The sequence below is a fragment of the Arachis stenosperma genome, chromosome 10 (genome assembly GCF_014773155.1).
Source record: "Arachis stenosperma cultivar V10309 chromosome 10, arast.V10309.gnm1.PFL2, whole genome shotgun sequence".
Taxonomy (NCBI): Eukaryota; Viridiplantae; Streptophyta; class Magnoliopsida; order Fabales; family Fabaceae; genus Arachis; species Arachis stenosperma.
The window spans coordinates 120,725,173-120,743,031 of record NC_080386.1 but is presented as its reverse complement, the minus strand read 5'-3'; the positions used below and the strand labels follow the sequence as shown (position 1 = coordinate 120,743,031).

General features: G+C 32.9%; 2 protein-coding genes across 2 annotated transcripts; one reads left to right on the top strand and one right to left on the bottom strand.

Moving 5' to 3' along the window:
* The first annotated feature begins 2,277 nt into the window (after positions 1-2,277).
* Positions 2,278-6,772, top strand: LOC130957586 (uncharacterized). Its single transcript, XM_057884431.1, has 3 exons — positions 2,278-2,454; positions 5,996-6,378; positions 6,535-6,772. Exons 1-3 carry the CDS (start codon positions 2,278-2,280, stop codon positions 6,647-6,649), a joined length of 675 nt encoding a protein of 224 aa, XP_057740414.1. The 3' UTR covers positions 6,650-6,772.
* An 8,891-nt stretch (positions 6,773-15,663) lies between these two features.
* On the bottom strand, positions 15,664-17,231 carry LOC130954829 (dof zinc finger protein DOF5.4-like). Its single transcript, XM_057881604.1, has one exon. It carries the CDS (start codon positions 17,066-17,068, stop codon positions 16,082-16,084), a length of 987 nt encoding a protein of 328 aa, XP_057737587.1. The 5' UTR covers positions 17,069-17,231; the 3' UTR covers positions 15,664-16,081.
* Positions 17,232-17,859: the final 628 nt, after the last annotated feature.

Here is a 17,859-nt window from a genome sequence, read left to right as displayed (position 1 = left end):
ATTATTAGATATTAGATTGAACCGTCCATTTATTGTTTCTCACTTTTTTATTTTCTTTTATTATTTTTTTCTCTCTCAATTTCTATTAACTCCCTCCATTTTCATTCCATTCTTCCTAGATAGTAGTAATTGGAGTTGAAAGTGCTGAAGCTGTGAAGCATCATCATATATATAACACAGGTAGTAGCATTTGAATATCACTATTTTATTTATTTTTTAATGTCTCTTTTTATTTTGTGTTTGTTATGAACTTCTTGTGCTTCTTTGTATGTTTTGTTCATTATTTTAATTTGGTGCCCATAACTTGCATAAAACATTGTTCTTTATTTGGGCTTGTTTATGGATGATTTTACTGGGAAACATCAATCGGCCACAATCTTATTAATGGCTGAATTTCACCTTTTTTTTTTCTTTTTTCTTATTTTTTTTATTGTTAATGTTGGGGAGCCATCATCAAAATGGTGGGCTTGTGAATTGTGCAATATGTAGGATCTTCTTTTTGGTTTGAAAATAAAAATATAATAAAATAAAATTTAGAAATTTAATTTTTTTTAGATCTATATAAATTGAGTCCAATCAGTGAAATTCGAATTAATAATTAAAAAAAAAAAAGAGAAAATCTCCTTTCTCTTTCATCAATGACATGATTTTTTTGGTGGAAGAAATAAGCATCATCCACTACCTTCACAGTTCTGTAACTTATGAATTTTCTCACCATTCACTTCTAAAACCTGTTTAGTATCCTTCCTTTTTATCGTTTCCTAAAGTATTCAAATTTGCATCCTTAAGTTTTTTGTAACTTCTCACTCTCTCCTCTTGTTAGTGTTTAGAATAATAAGAATTTGGAATTTATATATTTTATTTGATGTCAAAGGTCTTAAATTCGTCCTACCAATTTTGATATGATTTTCAAAACAAAGTAAATAGAATTCTAGAACTTACCATATAATTCATGGTATAAAAAAACACATAATTTAATATATAAATATCAAATCAATATCATTTTTGTCAATTCCAAACAGAATTGTTAGTTTGTTACTGTGCACGGTTCATCACTTTCAAATCCCAAAAGTGAGAAACATGAGAAATCAAATAAGTCGAAGTCATTTGTAGTGCCTTTGAAAATTGTTGATATCTTTTTGGATTACATTGTTTATATTACATTTACATTACACTCTTTAAGTGTGACCATTTTAAATCTTATATAACAGAGAATATTTGTGCATTTAACTGTTTAAGTGCAACTATTTTAAATCTTATATAACATTGAATATTTGTGCATTTAACTGTCCACATACATTGAAAGAAATACAGGTAGAGTTTGTTTTGAGATATTGGGAGGAAGATTGGCAGACTGGGACATAATATCATATTTGTTTGTTCAGAGACTAGTACTAAAATTTATGTTTCTATTCCTAAAATTTCAATATTTCAGTACCACCAAAAAGTAGGGACACAGAAAATTGAAATTTTTAGAGACAGAGACTGAAATTTTAATAACATTTTATATCTAAAATACCCTCATTTCAATTAATTAATTCCAATTTTATCATTTGTGCAAATTAAATTAGAGTTTTATTCTTATTTCAATTTCTATCTCTCACTTTGCACCAAACAAAATACTAAAATTTATTTTGGTCTCTATCTTTTAGTCTCTGTCTCTCAATCTCAGTCTTTCAATCTTTATCTCTCTACCAAATGCTATCTAAAATCATACCAGTTAGGAGATGCTACATTACTTTTTATGTGAAAAAGTGGCACACAGTATTTTTTTATTTGATAATATATTTTTTATAATTAAATAATATTTTAAATAACAAAAAAATATGAATTTAATTTTAACAATATTCTTTAATGGTTTATTATTAAAATTGCATAATTTCCATAACCGTCGAATGAAATAAGTGTATATATTCAAGTGTAATATCACATTTATATATTATAATTTCTAGTCATGTTACAAATTCGTTATATTCACTAATTTATAATGCGACAAGATTAGTCGAATATTTGATAATAAGATTGAATTTGGTGGTTCTTAATTTGTAAACTTAACTTGCAGGATTCATCATCCATTTAGACATCATGCGAAATTTGAAAATCCGCAGCAATAGTCAGCCGCATTCATTCATTTATGAGGATCCAAGAATTGAAGAGCAGAGGAAAATTTTGCAGCAGAGAGTGTATGGCAATAGATTTGTGATAAGAGAGGTTCCAATACAAGGTTTGTTCAATGGAGAAAAATTTGGTACTAACAATAATGATAATAATGTCATGATGGACTATGATATCCCTGAGTTTGTTGTTTTCATTCAAGAAGATCTTCAACAATTTGTTAAGGACATAGGGGTTGATAGGGTGGTGACCCCAGAACAAGATTATTGTGACTTAGATCATAGTCATAATAATAATGATAATATTTGTCGCATCAAAAGTAGAAGTGATCCAAATCTGGTAAGAACTATGAAGAGAATGTCAACAATTTCTGATGGGTCAGAATGTGACTTTAAACACACTTCTACAAAGAAGAGGACATCACAGACACTTGAAGAGGTTAGATTCATCAGTTCTTTATTTTTCTTTTGTTTATATATTTATTTTGACTTAATTACCGGATTCAGATGCTGACGACAGGATGTTTTCGACAAAACAGTCCTTGAATTATTTAAAAATATGACAAAAATAATTAATAAATATTATATTTTTTATAATTATTTTTTGAATTTAACAAATGACTTATCTATTTGATTAAAATTTTTGTAGAAAGAGTTGAATAAATATTTAAAAGATACACAAAAAAATTTAAAACAAAATTTGATCTCTAGATTTTTCTTTTTATTTTTTTTTTTAAAAAATGGTCATTTACAATAATTTTTTTAAAATTCACTTGACATAAAATTAATAATTTGTGAGGATGAAATTTTTTATTTTTTAATGATGTTTGCAAAAATTACATTAAAATATGATTTTTAAAGTCTTTTTTAAGAATATATATTTAATATTTAATTCTTTTTATCGTATTTTTAAATATTTTACGACTTATTTTTTGAGATTATTTTTGTGAGTCATGTGAACCTTTAGGTACCATTTTGATAGTTTACTCATTTATTTTTCATTTAATAGGATGACAATTTTCTTGTTAAAATTTTAAAAGTATCATAAAAAAAATATTTGACTAAACTTTTTTGAAAAAATAATATTTCTAATACTTTAAATACATAAAAATGTTAAAAAATTATTATATTAAATGTTCAAAATATAGTAAAATTGAAAGATATAAAATATAGAATGAAAACGTATTAAGTTTTTGGCTGTTGTTAAAAAAGAATTATAAAAAAACACAGTGGTCATAAATATAGCAAATCTAATGAATTGATAAAAAGAAAGATCATAAAAGTTTAACAAAAGAGTATTTATGCCTGAAAATAGAAAAAAAAAGTGATATCTCATTTGACTCTGACAATTATCTCGAAAGGATAATGAGATTCTCAAGAAAAAGAATATCTAACCCAACTCCTGATCTTTTTTTTGGACTGATTAATTTCTGTATTAAAAACAACAATATTAATTTTTTTTGGCATAAAAACTAATCAGTCTTATAAAAATAAATCTCAAGAATTGAATTGATATTTTTTTTGTCAAAGATCTCTTTGCCTTTTTTAAAATAATTGTTAGAGACTGTTTTAAATTTTTCTCAAAAAAAAACTGTATAATCCCATCTTTTCTTACTTGGTAAGTTTGTTGTCATTATTGCTAGTCATTTTCCTTTTCTTTTTTCTATTTTTACCTTTTGTTTTTTCTCTTTTTCTTGTTAGTATATATTATTTATTATTATTCTATCATGTGAATTGACTCAATTGAGTAAGATTATGACACTGTGAATCTTCATATAGGCTATTCTTTAGACAGTTGTATACTTTGACTCTTAATTTAGTGAACCTTGATCTCCAAGATTGACCACTTCAAAGTTGGCATAATTATACTAATTCAGATGTGAGATAGTAATGAATGATGAACCCAAAAATTAAAAAAGAACACTAAAAAATGTAAAATTAACTCTATACATTTCCAATAAAAAGAATAAAAAGCCAGATAGTGTCAACTTTCAACATAAGTCAAGTACTAAATTTAAATAGCTGAACTAAGTTGTAGCTTCTTCCCAAAATTATAATATATGAGTTTAACTAATATGTGTATTTGGTATACAATCAGATTATTAAAATTTTTAATAAATACAAAATAAATAAATTAAAAACTTAAATTTTTTATATTTTTAATAAAAAAATTTAATTTATATTATTAACATATTCTTAACATGTACCCTAAAACTAAATCCATAACCTATATATTATTAAGAGGCTTGCTACACATACAAGTCTTTTTGACTTACAAGTTTTACAAGTTGCTACACATTAGAGTCTTTTAATGCGTTATTTAGTTTCCAAAGCGCTACACTCACCGTGAATTATGAACGACTCCTCTTCCTCTTCCTCTTCCTCTTCCTCTTCTTCTTTCTTCTTCTTCTTCTTCACTCACCGTGAATTATGAAAAACTCTTCTTCTTCTTCTTCTTCTTCACTCACCGTGGATTATGAACAACTCATCTTCCTCTTCCTCTTCCTCTTCCTCTTCTTCTTCTTCTTCTTCACTCACCGTGGATTATGAACAACTCATCTTCCTCTTCCTCTTCCTCTTCTTCTTCTTCTCCTTCTTCTTCTTCCTCCTCCTCCATGGATTTCTTCGTTATTCTCTTTGCCTTTTCATTAGTTGTTTTATTTGCGTTTATTACTGGTATTCTTGCTTCGTTTTTTTTCGATTTTCATGGTTTCTGAAATCAAGCTTTGAAATCGTTTTGAAGATAATGGAACTTCAGAAATACACCCAAACGATTATAGAAAATACACCCAAACGATTATAGAAAATACACCCAAACGATATTTCTTCGTTATTCTCTTTGCATTTTCATTAGTTGTTTTACTTGCATTTATTACTGGTATTCTTGCTTCTTTTTTTTCGATTTTCATGGTTTCTGAAATCAAACTTTGAAATCGTTTTGAAAATAATAGAACTTCAGAAATACACCCAAACGATTATAGAAAATACACCCAAACGATTATAGAAAATACACCCAAACGATATTTCTTCGTTATTCTCTTTGCCTTTTCATTAGTTGTTTTACTCGTTTATTACTGGTATTCTTACTTCTTTTTTTTTCGATTTTCATGGTTTCTGAAATCAAGCTTTGAAATCGTTTTGAAAATAATGAAACTTCAGAAATACACCCAAACGATTATAGAAAATACACCCAAACGATTATAGAAAATACACCCAAAGGACACTTTATGCATAATTCAGAACTCTTTCTCTTTCTCCTCCTCATATTCTGCCGCTTCTTCTTCTTCAAAAATGATTTCAGAGCTTGATATCAAAAAATAATGGAAATCAAGAATAACGAAAAAAGAAAACAAAGAGAAAAGCACGTAAATGAAGAAGGAGAAAGAGAAGGCAAAAAACGAAAGAAAAGAAGAAGAAGAAGAGGAGGAAGAGGAAGAAGAATGTGCAGCAAGAAGAAGAAGACGGTGCAGTGAAATTGTGCAGTAACGGTTGAAGAAGGAGAAAGAGAAAGTAAGAAACGAAAAAAAAGAAGAAGAAGAGGAAGAGAAAGAAGAACGTGCGGTAACGTTCAAGCGCGCTAATATAATAACTTGTAAAGACTTGTATAAAAAAATGCTTGTATACGTAGAATTTCTCTATTATTAATTACTAACTATTTTTCATGATAATTGTTTTTTATTTTTTAAGTTTACTATAAACCGAAAAAATTGAAAAAATAAAAGAAACAATTATCACAAGGAGGGAATATTGTTTGATTTTTGCGTTAGACTATTCATTTTTCTTCCATTATATTATAAATCTTTAGAAAGTAACCTTAAAAATATTGCTACCTCTAAAATGTTTTTAACCATCTTGTGTTTTCTCTTTGAAAAATTCGTCAGATTTTCAGAAATGATGCAGAATTCTCAAGACCTTTCAAGAACAGGCAATTGAATTCACAGCTAGGAACAACTGTGAACAAGAATAAGTACAATAACAACAGAGTGAAGCATCCAAATCAGTGTTCTTGTCCATACTTGTCACAATTTACAAACACTACAACCATACCTCCTCCTATAATAATAGGTTCACAAATTGATGATTTTCCTCATCAAGAGGTTTCTTCACATGCTCCAAGTCCTCTCTCAGTTCCAATATTATCATCATCAACAACAACAACAACAAATTCTGGTTCTGAACCATCAATGTCATCAATCAATGCACCTCATCATCATCATCAATCCAATGACAGCATAAGCAGTACACACTCATTTGCATTTCCCATGTAAATATGTTATTTTATTTTAATTTGCATCACTCAAGAAAAATTTGCATGGTTGGTACAAAATAAGATATAAAATATTATTACCAAATAAGATTAAAAAAATTAGTTCATTAAAATATGACTGAAATAGTTTGGTTTGTGAATACAAAATTTCAGATTACCTGCTGAATGGAGTGGAAGCCCAGTGAGAATGGCGGAAGGTGAGAAAAGGAAATCAAGATTTCGCCAATGGTGGAAGATATGTGTGTTTCCTTGCTTCAAATGCTTTTGAACTATAAACAACAAAAGAGGAGTATATGATATTATCCATTACCTATGGATATTTATTTATACATCTTTCATGATTCTAGAATAGTTATATATAGGTATACATATCATATCAATTTAAATTAACATACCGTCACTAAGAAGATTATATACATTTTTGGTTCATCCTCTCCGTTTATATAGATACATTTTATATAAAATATCAAATATTGCTGGTTAAGACTCTGTATGTAGTCTTTAAACTAGTTCAAATCCTTTATTAGTAGCTTTTTTTTGTTGTTTGATTCTTAATAAAGCGTTATTTGTAACGAATATAACATCTTAGGTTATAGAGTGAAAATATTTTTATATATTAAAATGAGTTATTAAAATTAGTTACTATATATCTTTATATAAGTATATGCGTAAATAATTTATTTTTAGTGTGTATTTTAAATATTAATATATATTTTATAATAATAACTAATTTTAGTAATTATTTTTAGTGTGTATATATAGCTTGATGGTTTCTGCGCTTCGGAAAAAATCCTACCATAAAATAAAATTTAGAAACACCTATGTAATAATGTAACGTTTGGAGTTGTTAGTGTTAGTATTAGATAAGCATAAACGGATAGTACTAGGAAGTTAGAAATGATGAATTTGCATTTGTAAAAATGCATATGTATATCAGGAATTCAGGATATAATCTGGAACTAGACAAGACTTGATAATTCTGTTGGTACAATAAGTTGAGACAACAATTGTTTCTTTAGTTTTGATGGACATCATTCACATGATAACCACATTGGATGAGAGAACTACCTAAAGTTGTACGGCATATATTGTCATTTTTAATAATGAATGATTTAAGTGTGAATAATTTTAATAATAAAATGAAAAATAATTAAAAATTTTAAATTATCTTTTTAATTTTTAAATAAAAATTAAAATTTTTTATCCTTTTTTTATATTTTTAAAAACTAATATATATTTCATTTTTATTTATTTAAATAAAAAATATTTAGAGATAAATTAAGCCTCTTAATTATTACTCGAATAAAATATATAAACCAATTCAATACTCCTAAAAAAATTGGATTAATTAGAAAAAACTACATAAAATGTAATTCATTAATATTTTTTTTTCTAATGATTTAGGCATTTCTTTTCAAACTCATCTAACCTTTCATCAATATTAAGTTAAGGGTAATTTACATTAATAAATTCAATAAGGTTTAAAATTACGCAGATGTTCTAAGTTAATTTTTGTTACACGTCTATCTTAGAATATTTCTATATAAATCGAATCAATTGGATTCAATTTAGTTATAATAGTAATAAATCGAATCAACTAAATTCGATTTACTACATATGCTGCAGAAGTAGTAAATTGAATCTACTACATATACATGTAAATCGATTTACTACTTCTGCAACATGTATATAATAGAATAAATGACCATTTGTATCCATAGAAGATGAAAAAGCTGACATATGTACCCACACTAGATCAAAACTAAACTTGTACCCACGCAAAATGCCTTCCATGTGACAAAAGTAGCCTGTCTTAAATCTGCACTTGATTTGTGGTTATCCGACCCTACGTGGCTCTCCAACCCTCTAAAAGCCCTATCTACGTGGAAGTGAATGTTTGTATATGAAGGTGGAAAGGGCCTTACGCATCAAATCAAAACCCTAGCAACTTATCTTCCCCAATTCAAACCATACCCCCAAAATCAAACATTGTTGAAATTCAAGTGCACCCACGGTCAGAAAGAATTATCTCGTAACCCCTGAAATGTCTTTGTGTAGATTTAATTCTACTGCAAATGATGGAAGTCGCAGCAGTTCTACAAGTTCGAAGAAGATGAAGGAGAAGAAGCTCGACGGCAAATGTTTCTGTGGGAGGGAGGTTGCGTTGATGGAGTTTGGCACGATTACGAACCCTAATAGATGGTTCATCAGATGTCCTTTATAGGCAGTAAGGGCCATATGCTATTGTTGTTGAGGTGAGAAATTTATTTTTGAATTTTAGTTGACATTTGGGTGCATTTTTTTCAGACAAATACTTTTTTTGGGTAGATGAACTCGAAGAAGGATGGGAGGACCTAACAAGATGTTTAGCAAAGAGAAATTCGGAACATTCTTATGCAAGGCATGATGATGGATTGACTGTCACTGCAGTGGAAAAAAATCAGCAAGCATCCTCATTGATGGCTAGGAAGATAGACAAATTTAGGGTTGAAAGTAGGGGTGAAATTAGGGAAATTAGAGTGTTGCTTTTAACCGTTGCATTGGGGGTAGCGTTTTGTTTATTCTGAGTTGTATTTGGTGATGAAATTATAAGATATGTAAAATTGGGGATCTTTGTTCATGATAGTGAAAAAAGTTCCTGATATTGGCATGATATGTTGTGTTCCTTACATTGTTCTGGTTTTTTTAATTTCTGATACATTGACGTAGACACGCATGCTTTGAACTTGTTGCTGCCATCTGAAATGATTTTGATAATGTTTATCTGTAGGCAATGCCATTGAAAATGGACATGAATCTCTCTTTTCTTCTTAAGGATCCAATAATAAGCTGAATCCGTAACATAGTAACCTGATGGTTTTGGTTTTCAATATATGAGTTTGTTCCAAATTAAGAACAAGGTGTTGTTACAAGAGTGATAAAATTAACAATAAGTTGGAGAACACTTATATACATATATAGATGCTGCAGGTTCTAATGATTGTCACATAAGCCAAAGAAGGTAAGTATCGGCAACTCAAATCACACCCTCAAAACTAGCATAACTAAGTCTACACTTAGACATACCATGAAAATGCATAAAAAAAATACAAGAGTTATATATCTCTCTAAAGTATACCAAAAACAACAAAAAACAACCATAACTAGTCTACGAAATTGAGATCGAGTTACTGCTCCCGCTTGAGATACCATTTTTTCCTCCGTTTGCTGCACTTATCCTACCTCAACCTCTACCTTGACATCTCCCTCTAACAGCTGTGCCTCAGCATCTAGCAATTGGAGTCACAACACCAAGTGTGGGCATGAACTATGTGAACCATGTACTTGTCCCTGCACTAGCACCTTGTAGTGGATGAGGTGTAGTTTGAGAGTTGTGTGTGGAAGGAGTTGTAGTTGGATGGTTGGCAGATGGTGTGCTTGGCTGCAGTGTTTGTCCAGTTGGAGGAGGTCGCCTAATACTTCTCCTTTTAACTTGTTTTTTGGTTATTGCATTGTTTGTTGGAGGTTGTGGTTGTGTGCTTGGTGGCGGCGGCATGGGTTTGAGGCTGTTGCATTCCAAAGATCAAACAATTCAGATGAGTGCCAAGCTATACAAGGCAGATTAACGAGTTGAATAATGCAATGCACCTACTTGTGCATCTTGGGGTGTTGCGGTTCCATTTTCCTCTTCAGTTGCCTCTTGTTCAGCTTCTGCAGCTTCTAATGTCTTCTCCTAGTACATTTCAGTCAGCATATCCTCATCCTCATCATTTGCATGCACTTGCGGTGCATAACTCTCTTCACTCATTGCTTCATTTCTCTTCTTACAACTTCTCTTATTGTGACCAGCCTAAGAAAAAAAGTAGTCATCGTAAATTCAACATGAATCACAGGAATCAATAATTATAGAATTGAAATAATTTCACCTAGAATTGGACTTATATACATGGAGGCAGTATTTATAGATAATAGTTCCAATCCTCCTCTTTGTTCTATGAGGGTCAATCTTCTCTTTAGGACCATCATTTCTCTTGTCTCTCTTGGTTGTAGGTCTTCCAATTGGTTTTCTGTACTATGTTGGCAGAATGGGGAAGGTATTAAGGTGCTCCCAAAACTCCTGCCTTGGAACTGGACGCATTAAAGTCTGATATGCTGCATTGTATGCACCCATGGTGAGCCAGTTGTGTGCATACTCTTTGGGTCTTCTGTTATGGTAAGCCAAAGCAGCACATGCATGTCTACATGGTAGCCCAGTGAGTTGCCAAAGTTGACAACTGCATGTACCTTTGCCAAGATCCACACTCACCTTCATCGGCAGACATTTCACCTCATACACATTCCCTGCGTCATCTTCGGTTGGTAGAGGCCTCCATTTCTCGCTCTCGCTTCTCCCTTTCTAATATGCTCTGGTGGGTTGGGGCTAACCTTCTACTGTACCCAACCAAAGCCTTTTTATTCCTTGTCATAATCCGCATTACGTAGCACCTCACTTTCTCCAACATGGTAATTATCGGTTTCCCCCTCATCTTCTTCACCTTGGCATTAAACACCTCGTATTTGTTGTTTGTGTATTTGTCCATCTTAGGGTATTCACTAAAGTGAGCTCTGCTCTATTGTTTTGGATTAATCTTTTTCAAGTATTTTCAAGCCCCAGCATTGATCTTTTTTAGTCTATCCATGGCAGCATTGAAGTCTTGTGTTGTGGTTGCCTTAGTACAAGACCACAAACACATTTTCAACTGTAAATCACTATTTCTTGAGAAAGTTTTGCCATATATGCATGGCACAAAATCTGTGGTTGGTATTTGGGTACATTTTTTGCACGGCAGGTATTAACCCTTGTAGGTATACAGTATAGTAAACAACTATCAACATTTGATATTCAAATGGAAAATATTGCTCAATTTATGACATTCAAAGCAATTTTGTACCTAAACCAAATTTCAATAATCCACTTTCAGTGAGATTCTAAAACAAAATTCAATAATTATCTAGCAATTTTGTGCCTAAACCAGATTTTAATAATCCACTTTCAGTGAGATTCTAAAACAGAATTCAAATTAAACAGAGAATCAAATTGTTTAAAACAAAATTCATAACCGAATTAAGTCCTAATAACAGATTCCGCCTACACATGAATCAATTGTCTATATCAGATTAAGTCCTATAATCATATATTCCAATTAGACATACATCATCATAATAGATTTTAATTAGACAGAGAAGCTATTAACATGCCATAACAGACTTAAAAAGTAATCAAAACAAGTACCTTCTGCATCTGACAGGAAGTTAAATTCGTTTACCTGAAAATCTCCCACATCCTCCTAAATTATCTCTAAAAATCACTCCAACTATCCTTGTTTTCTGATTCTACAATTGCATAGGCAATAAGATAGATATGATTGTTTGCATCATGTCCTATAGCTGTCAGTAGCTGACCCCCGTAATATCCTCTAAGGAAGGTCCAATCCAACCCTATTAAAGGTCTACAACCACCCACAAATCCCTTCTTGCATGCATTAAAACATACATAGATCATCAGAAAAAGAGGATTTGAGTCATGCATAGGATTCGTGTGTATCCTTACTGTCGAGCCAAGGTTAGTCTTTAGTATCTCATTAACATAATCACGAAGTATTGCATACTGTGCAATCTTGGAACCCTCAATCCTCTCCTTTGCCTTCTTCATAGATCTGTAAATTTTTCTCTCATTGATTAGTACATCATACTCAAATCTAAAGAATTGGTCAGCCTCTCTCACTCTCAAGTTTAGCTGAACTCTTATCCTCTCCACTAATTCATCTATAACCTATTTTTTATCTGCTGACTTACAATGATTGTCTCTACTACAGGTGTGTTCGTTTACAAAGGTCTTTACTTGATAACTTGCTGGAAATGTTCTTTTGGCACAGTATATTTGCCAAGGACAGTTCTCTTCGTAGCATATAGTCTTGGATCTGGTGGAATCACAATGAACAAAGAATATGCTTCTTCCAATGTTTATATTGAACTTCCGGACTACCTTCCTAAACTAGTTGAGAGTTTCGAATTCCATACCCAACTCCAACCGCACCTGGCTAACAAGGGCATCGGCATTGCTCTGAGAAAAAACTGAAGTGTTGTTAGTATCTTCATCACTTGCTATGCTATGCAAGTCCTCTGACTCATAACAATAATATCCAGCATTGTCGTCAAAAAAATCCTCATCATCAACCAGTACATAGAAGGTTGGAGGCTTGTCCGGGTCAGGGTTCGGGATGAAAAATTGTCCTGTAAGGGGAGGCTTCTTTGTTGACCTTCTCTTGTTCACCTTTGGCCGTCCCTCAACCTCATCTGAAGGATTGGTTTGATTATTTTGGGGAGTCCTATTGAAGTCAGAGGGTGGGACTAACTCAGGGATTGATTATAAAAGTGGACTCCTATACGGATGTGGGATGTATTGGGTTTGTTGTTCAGGTGCAACAGGCTCAGAGACATTATTTTCAGAGGGAAGAACTGGGTTTGAACCATCAGTATGTATTAGTTGTTGGTCATGCTCAATAGGTGGCTGGAAAGGTTGGGACTGAGTTGATGGTGGCTCATCCGGTAGGACAGGTGTTGGGAGAGGCTGAGAAATTTGTCTTGCATTAGGGGATGATGAATGTGGTGGATCTCCTAAGTGATGAGGCAGTCTAACACTATCCTTATTCTGGACTTCAACATCAGCCTGGTTATTATCTTCATGAGCCTTTTCTCTGGGCTGGGCCCCAACCCTTTCTTGGGCCTCCTTCATAACTTGGACATGCCCTACTATTTCAGCATCGTCATCATCTTCCACGACTATCAATCTTCTTCTTGGACTCTTCTTTGGAGTTAGAACCCTTTTAGCACAGCTCTTCATTCTCATCTTTGATGGAGTCACATTCTTCTCCTCAACTAGCACAGGCTGATCCACCGGATGCTCAATATAAACATTAATTTTGTTACCGTTCCTTACGTCTATCTCATACATTTTAACTATGTCCATATCAGTCCTTAGTAGCCTCAACCCATCATCAAGCTCTTTCCTAGATTCTAGCCAGTAAAAGTCAACAATAGATGTATATCCAATGTCCTTCAGCAAATTAGATATGAAAAAACTATTCAGGGTATCAACATTAACCCTCTCAATCTCTGTTACTTCTCCACCAATGTAACTAACATTCCCACGTGGCCCTCTCTCAAACCATCCTCTATGATTAATGAACAGAGTTATATGGATGATGGCCATTCCTAGAAGTAAAATTAAACAATACAATCAAAGAAAACATTTTCTGTAACTGCAACTAACACAAACCATCAACTAACTATTCTAACAACTCTCAAACACATAAAATTAATTGCAGGGTTTGATAAGGTTTCAGAATCTATCTAACTAGTGGCAATGACATATAAAATTTTTCAACAATTGCAAAGGCGTACCTCTGTTCTTCACAAATGAAAGGGAGGGACGTCTTTGCTGTCCTCAAAGAAACGCCTGGTATGAGTCTCTCCTCGCTAATCTATGCACGATGAGAGTATTACGTGTTGGTGATGATCGATTGGGAGTGCTCCAGTCATCTTCTCCGATTTGGGCATGGAGCCACGATGAATCTCTGCTAGGGCACAGTAAAATCTCCTGCGAAATGAAACGTTCACTTCCACGTAGATAGGGCTTTTGGAGGATTGGAGAGCAACATAGGATCGAATAACCACAAACCAAGTGCAGATCCAAGACAGGCTACTTTTGTCACACGGAGGACATCTTGCGTGGGTACAAGTTTAGTTTCGATCTAGTTTGGGTACATATGTCAGCGTTTTCATCTTGTATGGGTACAAATGGTCATTTATTCTATATAATAAATTGAAACATTTCTTACTTTTAACTTAATTGTTTATTTAATTTTAAAACATAAATGTCAATAAAAAAATATCTCCAATTTGAATTCAAATAAAATATAAAAAAAATCAAAATGAATAAGAATCAAAATTCAATTTTGGTATTTTAGTTCAAATTTAAGAAAATCTATATTTTTATAAACTTGTGAATTTAAAACGGAATAATAAACGATTTCAAAAAATTTATTAAAAATCATTCTTTGATTCATTAGCATCTAAAAAATCATAATCGATACTTTATTTGATATTGAAAAAATTAATATAAATATAGCCTTCCAAAATAGCATAGGAGTTAAAATTTGAATTTTTTTAAAGTCAGAAATAACGAATAGTTATACAATATAAAATAACCAACAATATTTATACAACATATAATTTAATTTAAAAAATAATTAAAATATTATATCAATTTAATTATCATTTAATTTATGAAATTAAGTATAAAATTTATACTTTGACGACATGCTCTGAAAAATTCAAATTTGAGTTAGAAGTAACGTATCAAAACATAAGTTTTAAAGTTAATATCCAAATGTTAATAAGTTATCTAAATAATAAATAGAATCAATGATATATATGCTATAGAATTAGTAAATTGAATTAGATTTGATTTACTACTTCAATACTTCTACATCTTCTACATTATATATATAATAAACCGAATCTAGTTTATTCGATTTACATAAAAATATTCTAAATATACTATTATAGTTAAATCAAATCTTTACATAAAAATATTCTAGAACAGGCGTATATTGGTTTAGGATATTTACGTCATTTTAAACCCCATTTAGTTTACTAGTGTAAATTACCCTCAAGTTAATTTAAGGATGGGAAGTCTTTAAGTTTCATCATACAAGTCTACACAGAAAGTATAGTATTGTATGGTTCTGGCCTCTGAGGCTGAGGCCCAAACATTGTCGATGATGGTCCTGATCCATCATCATCCATGGCACTATGTCACATTCAAGGGACATTATGTCATCATCATCATCATCCACCTTACCCACCAGGACCATTACATTACACATGGTGACTCTCTTCAACTCCTCCTGAGTCCTGACTCAGCTCCGCGTGTCATGATTTGAACTTAACCACTTTGGGGGAATGGAATTTGAACCCGTAACCATAAGCGGGACTCATGAAGTTGCCAAGTCTAAATTTTTGAGATCACTCCATACATTTTCAAAACACACAATTATTTATATATACAGCTTCTACAAGTAGTTGAAAGTAACATTTCCAAGCTCTTTAAACCACATTTTCATTTGAACAAACAGTACCAAACTACCAATCTAGCTACTTCATCACCCATTAATTGATCAACTGTTAGCCTTAATTCTTAACAAGCGCAACCATGTCCACAAATAATTATCTTCATTCATTATATCAACAAATGTCATGACGTGGCATATATACTAACTAACAGCATGAATAATCTAGTAGTAGTATCTCATTTTCAAAACTCACCAAAAGAAGAAGACTCCAATAATATACTATACCCCATTCCAACAATATCAAGGTAACCGAACACACAATTTACCAATGTATATCGATCAAAACATAAAACAAGCAAAATAATAAAGTTAGTTACTCAAGCTCCTTAGTAATTAAGGTCAAGCCCAAACCAAATTGAGTAATTGACCTCCTATTAAAAGTAAAAAAAAGAAACCAAAAAATTACATCACGTAATTATACCATCCTAACTTGTTTTCCACACTTTGAATTCAGTTTCCAATATTCTTTGCTCTTTCCCTACGTTAAAAGTTAAAACTCCCAAAAAAAAAAGGTAAAAGAGGAATTCCTTATTCCTTCAGGGATTTCAAGGAAGATGAAAGAGATTTGGATTGTTATCTTGATCAGACCAGTGAGTGTGGGTCCAGTAACTCTGATCAACGGCGCTAGTAAGATCAAACAAATCATGATCATGATCAGAACCATCACCACCAGCTGCATGCCAATCCAACGGTCCACATCCTCCGTTGCCAACTTTCCCATTCTGCAGCGACGACAACTCAACAGGACCCGTCTGATCCAGCATCAACGGCTCCGATGCAAACTCCTGATTATTATTATTATTATTATTACGCCGATCGTCGCTTCCATTTCCGATAACTTTCTGCTGCAGCCACCCGCCATCATCGTTACCGAAACGAAACGACGTCGCATCGAGAACGTTAACATTGTTTTCAAAACCAAACGACATCGTTTCGTTTGCTGAACTCATAAGGCTCGTGAATGTTCCTATGTCAGAGAAGCCACCGTAATAACCACCGCCACCAGTGAAGTTAGAGTTATTCACGTTCTCGTCGGGGACCGGATTCTTGCTCAACGCAGCGTTTGACGTCGCCGCAGACGCCGCCTCCGTGGTGGCGGAGCTAGTGGCGATGGCGGTGAGGCTGGAGCTTTCGCTGCCAGAGTTTGAGTTCGAGTTCGAATTTCCCTCCGGCAATTGCGGTTGCGGTGTTGTTGTTTCCGGAGCGGCTTCCAAAGAGGAGGAGCAGTTGTTGTTGTTGCTTTTCTTGGACTTCGCGTTGGAGCGCTTGGATTTGGATTTCCGACAACCTCCGCCGACGGGGACGTTACGGAGGACGCCGCCGTTGGTCCAGTAGCGGCGACAGTTCTTGCAGAAGTGGCGCGGCTGAGAGAGGTTGTAGTTGTTGTAATAGCAGAACTTAGTGTTGAGCGAATCACAGCGAGGGCATTTCAACGGTTCCTGGTGCTGGTTGTGAGGCCTGAGCCTCCTGTCTCCGACTCCTCCGCCGAAAAACCTGCCACCAGCGGGGGCGGTGGAAGGTGAGTCTTGCATTTTGAAAAAGAAAAGGTTATATTTGGTGAGTGTGGTGATGAATTTGTATTGTATTTTATTGTATTGTGGAATGTGAAGGAAGAAGTAAAAGTCTAGAAGAGAAGGAATTGTGTCTCACTGACAAATATCCCTGCGCTCCACCTAAGATGTCTCAATCAATCTATCTTCATTTCTTTAATTTTTTTTTTATGGTGATCATATATTATATTTTCAACCTGGAATGACAGTAATAACCCTACCGGCACCGCCATACTAACGACAATGTATATGAGGAGATGTATAGCCAAGTAAGTAGCAACAACAACGGGCACGTTTGGATATTAGCTCAAAAGAATGTGATAAAAGATGTTTGGTTCATAGGATAATTATTCTGTAGTAGTTCAACGTCGGTGAAGAGTTCCATGTGTGCATCAGTGCGTGGCTACGGCATTTGTCGTACTTGTGGTACTTGTAGAGTTGGAAATGACAAAACTTAGTTATTGAGTTCATACTCAAAATAGTTTTTAAAATTCGATTTTTAATTTAATTTTTTTCACTTTTAAATCAATTTAATTTATATTTTAAATATTTAAGGTATTAATTAAGTTAATTCTTTTATTTATTTTTATTAATAAAAAATAATATGTTACGTTTTATTAGGGGTGCACAGACCCAGCCCGGCCCGAAGGTCCGACCCGGTCCCGAACACTTTAGGGGCTAGTTTGGAGTGATTTCATCGGGTTTAGGGTCGGGTAAGGGTCTCAAAAATAGACCCGGTCATTATTTCGGGTTGGGTCCGGGTCATAGCTCGG

What these genes read in the sequence shown, in the direction of transcription:
- LOC130957586 (XM_057884431.1), top strand. Translation starts at nt 2,278, where the DNA reads ATGGACTATGATATCCCTGAGTTTGTTGTTTTCATTCAAGAAGATCTT. An exon ending in GTAGAAGTGATCCAAATCTG is followed by an intron (nt 2,455 to 5,995) that starts GTAAGAACTATG and finishes AAAATTCGTCAG; the next exon opens with ATTTTCAGAAATGATGCAGA. An exon ending in CACTCATTTGCATTTCCCAT is followed by an intron (nt 6,379 to 6,534) that starts GTAAATATGTTA and finishes ACAAAATTTCAG; the next exon opens with ATTACCTGCTGAATGGAGTG.
- LOC130954829 (XM_057881604.1), bottom strand. Translation starts at nt 17,068, where the DNA reads ATGCAAGACTCACCTTCCACCGCCCCCGCTGGTGGCAGGTTTTTCGGC.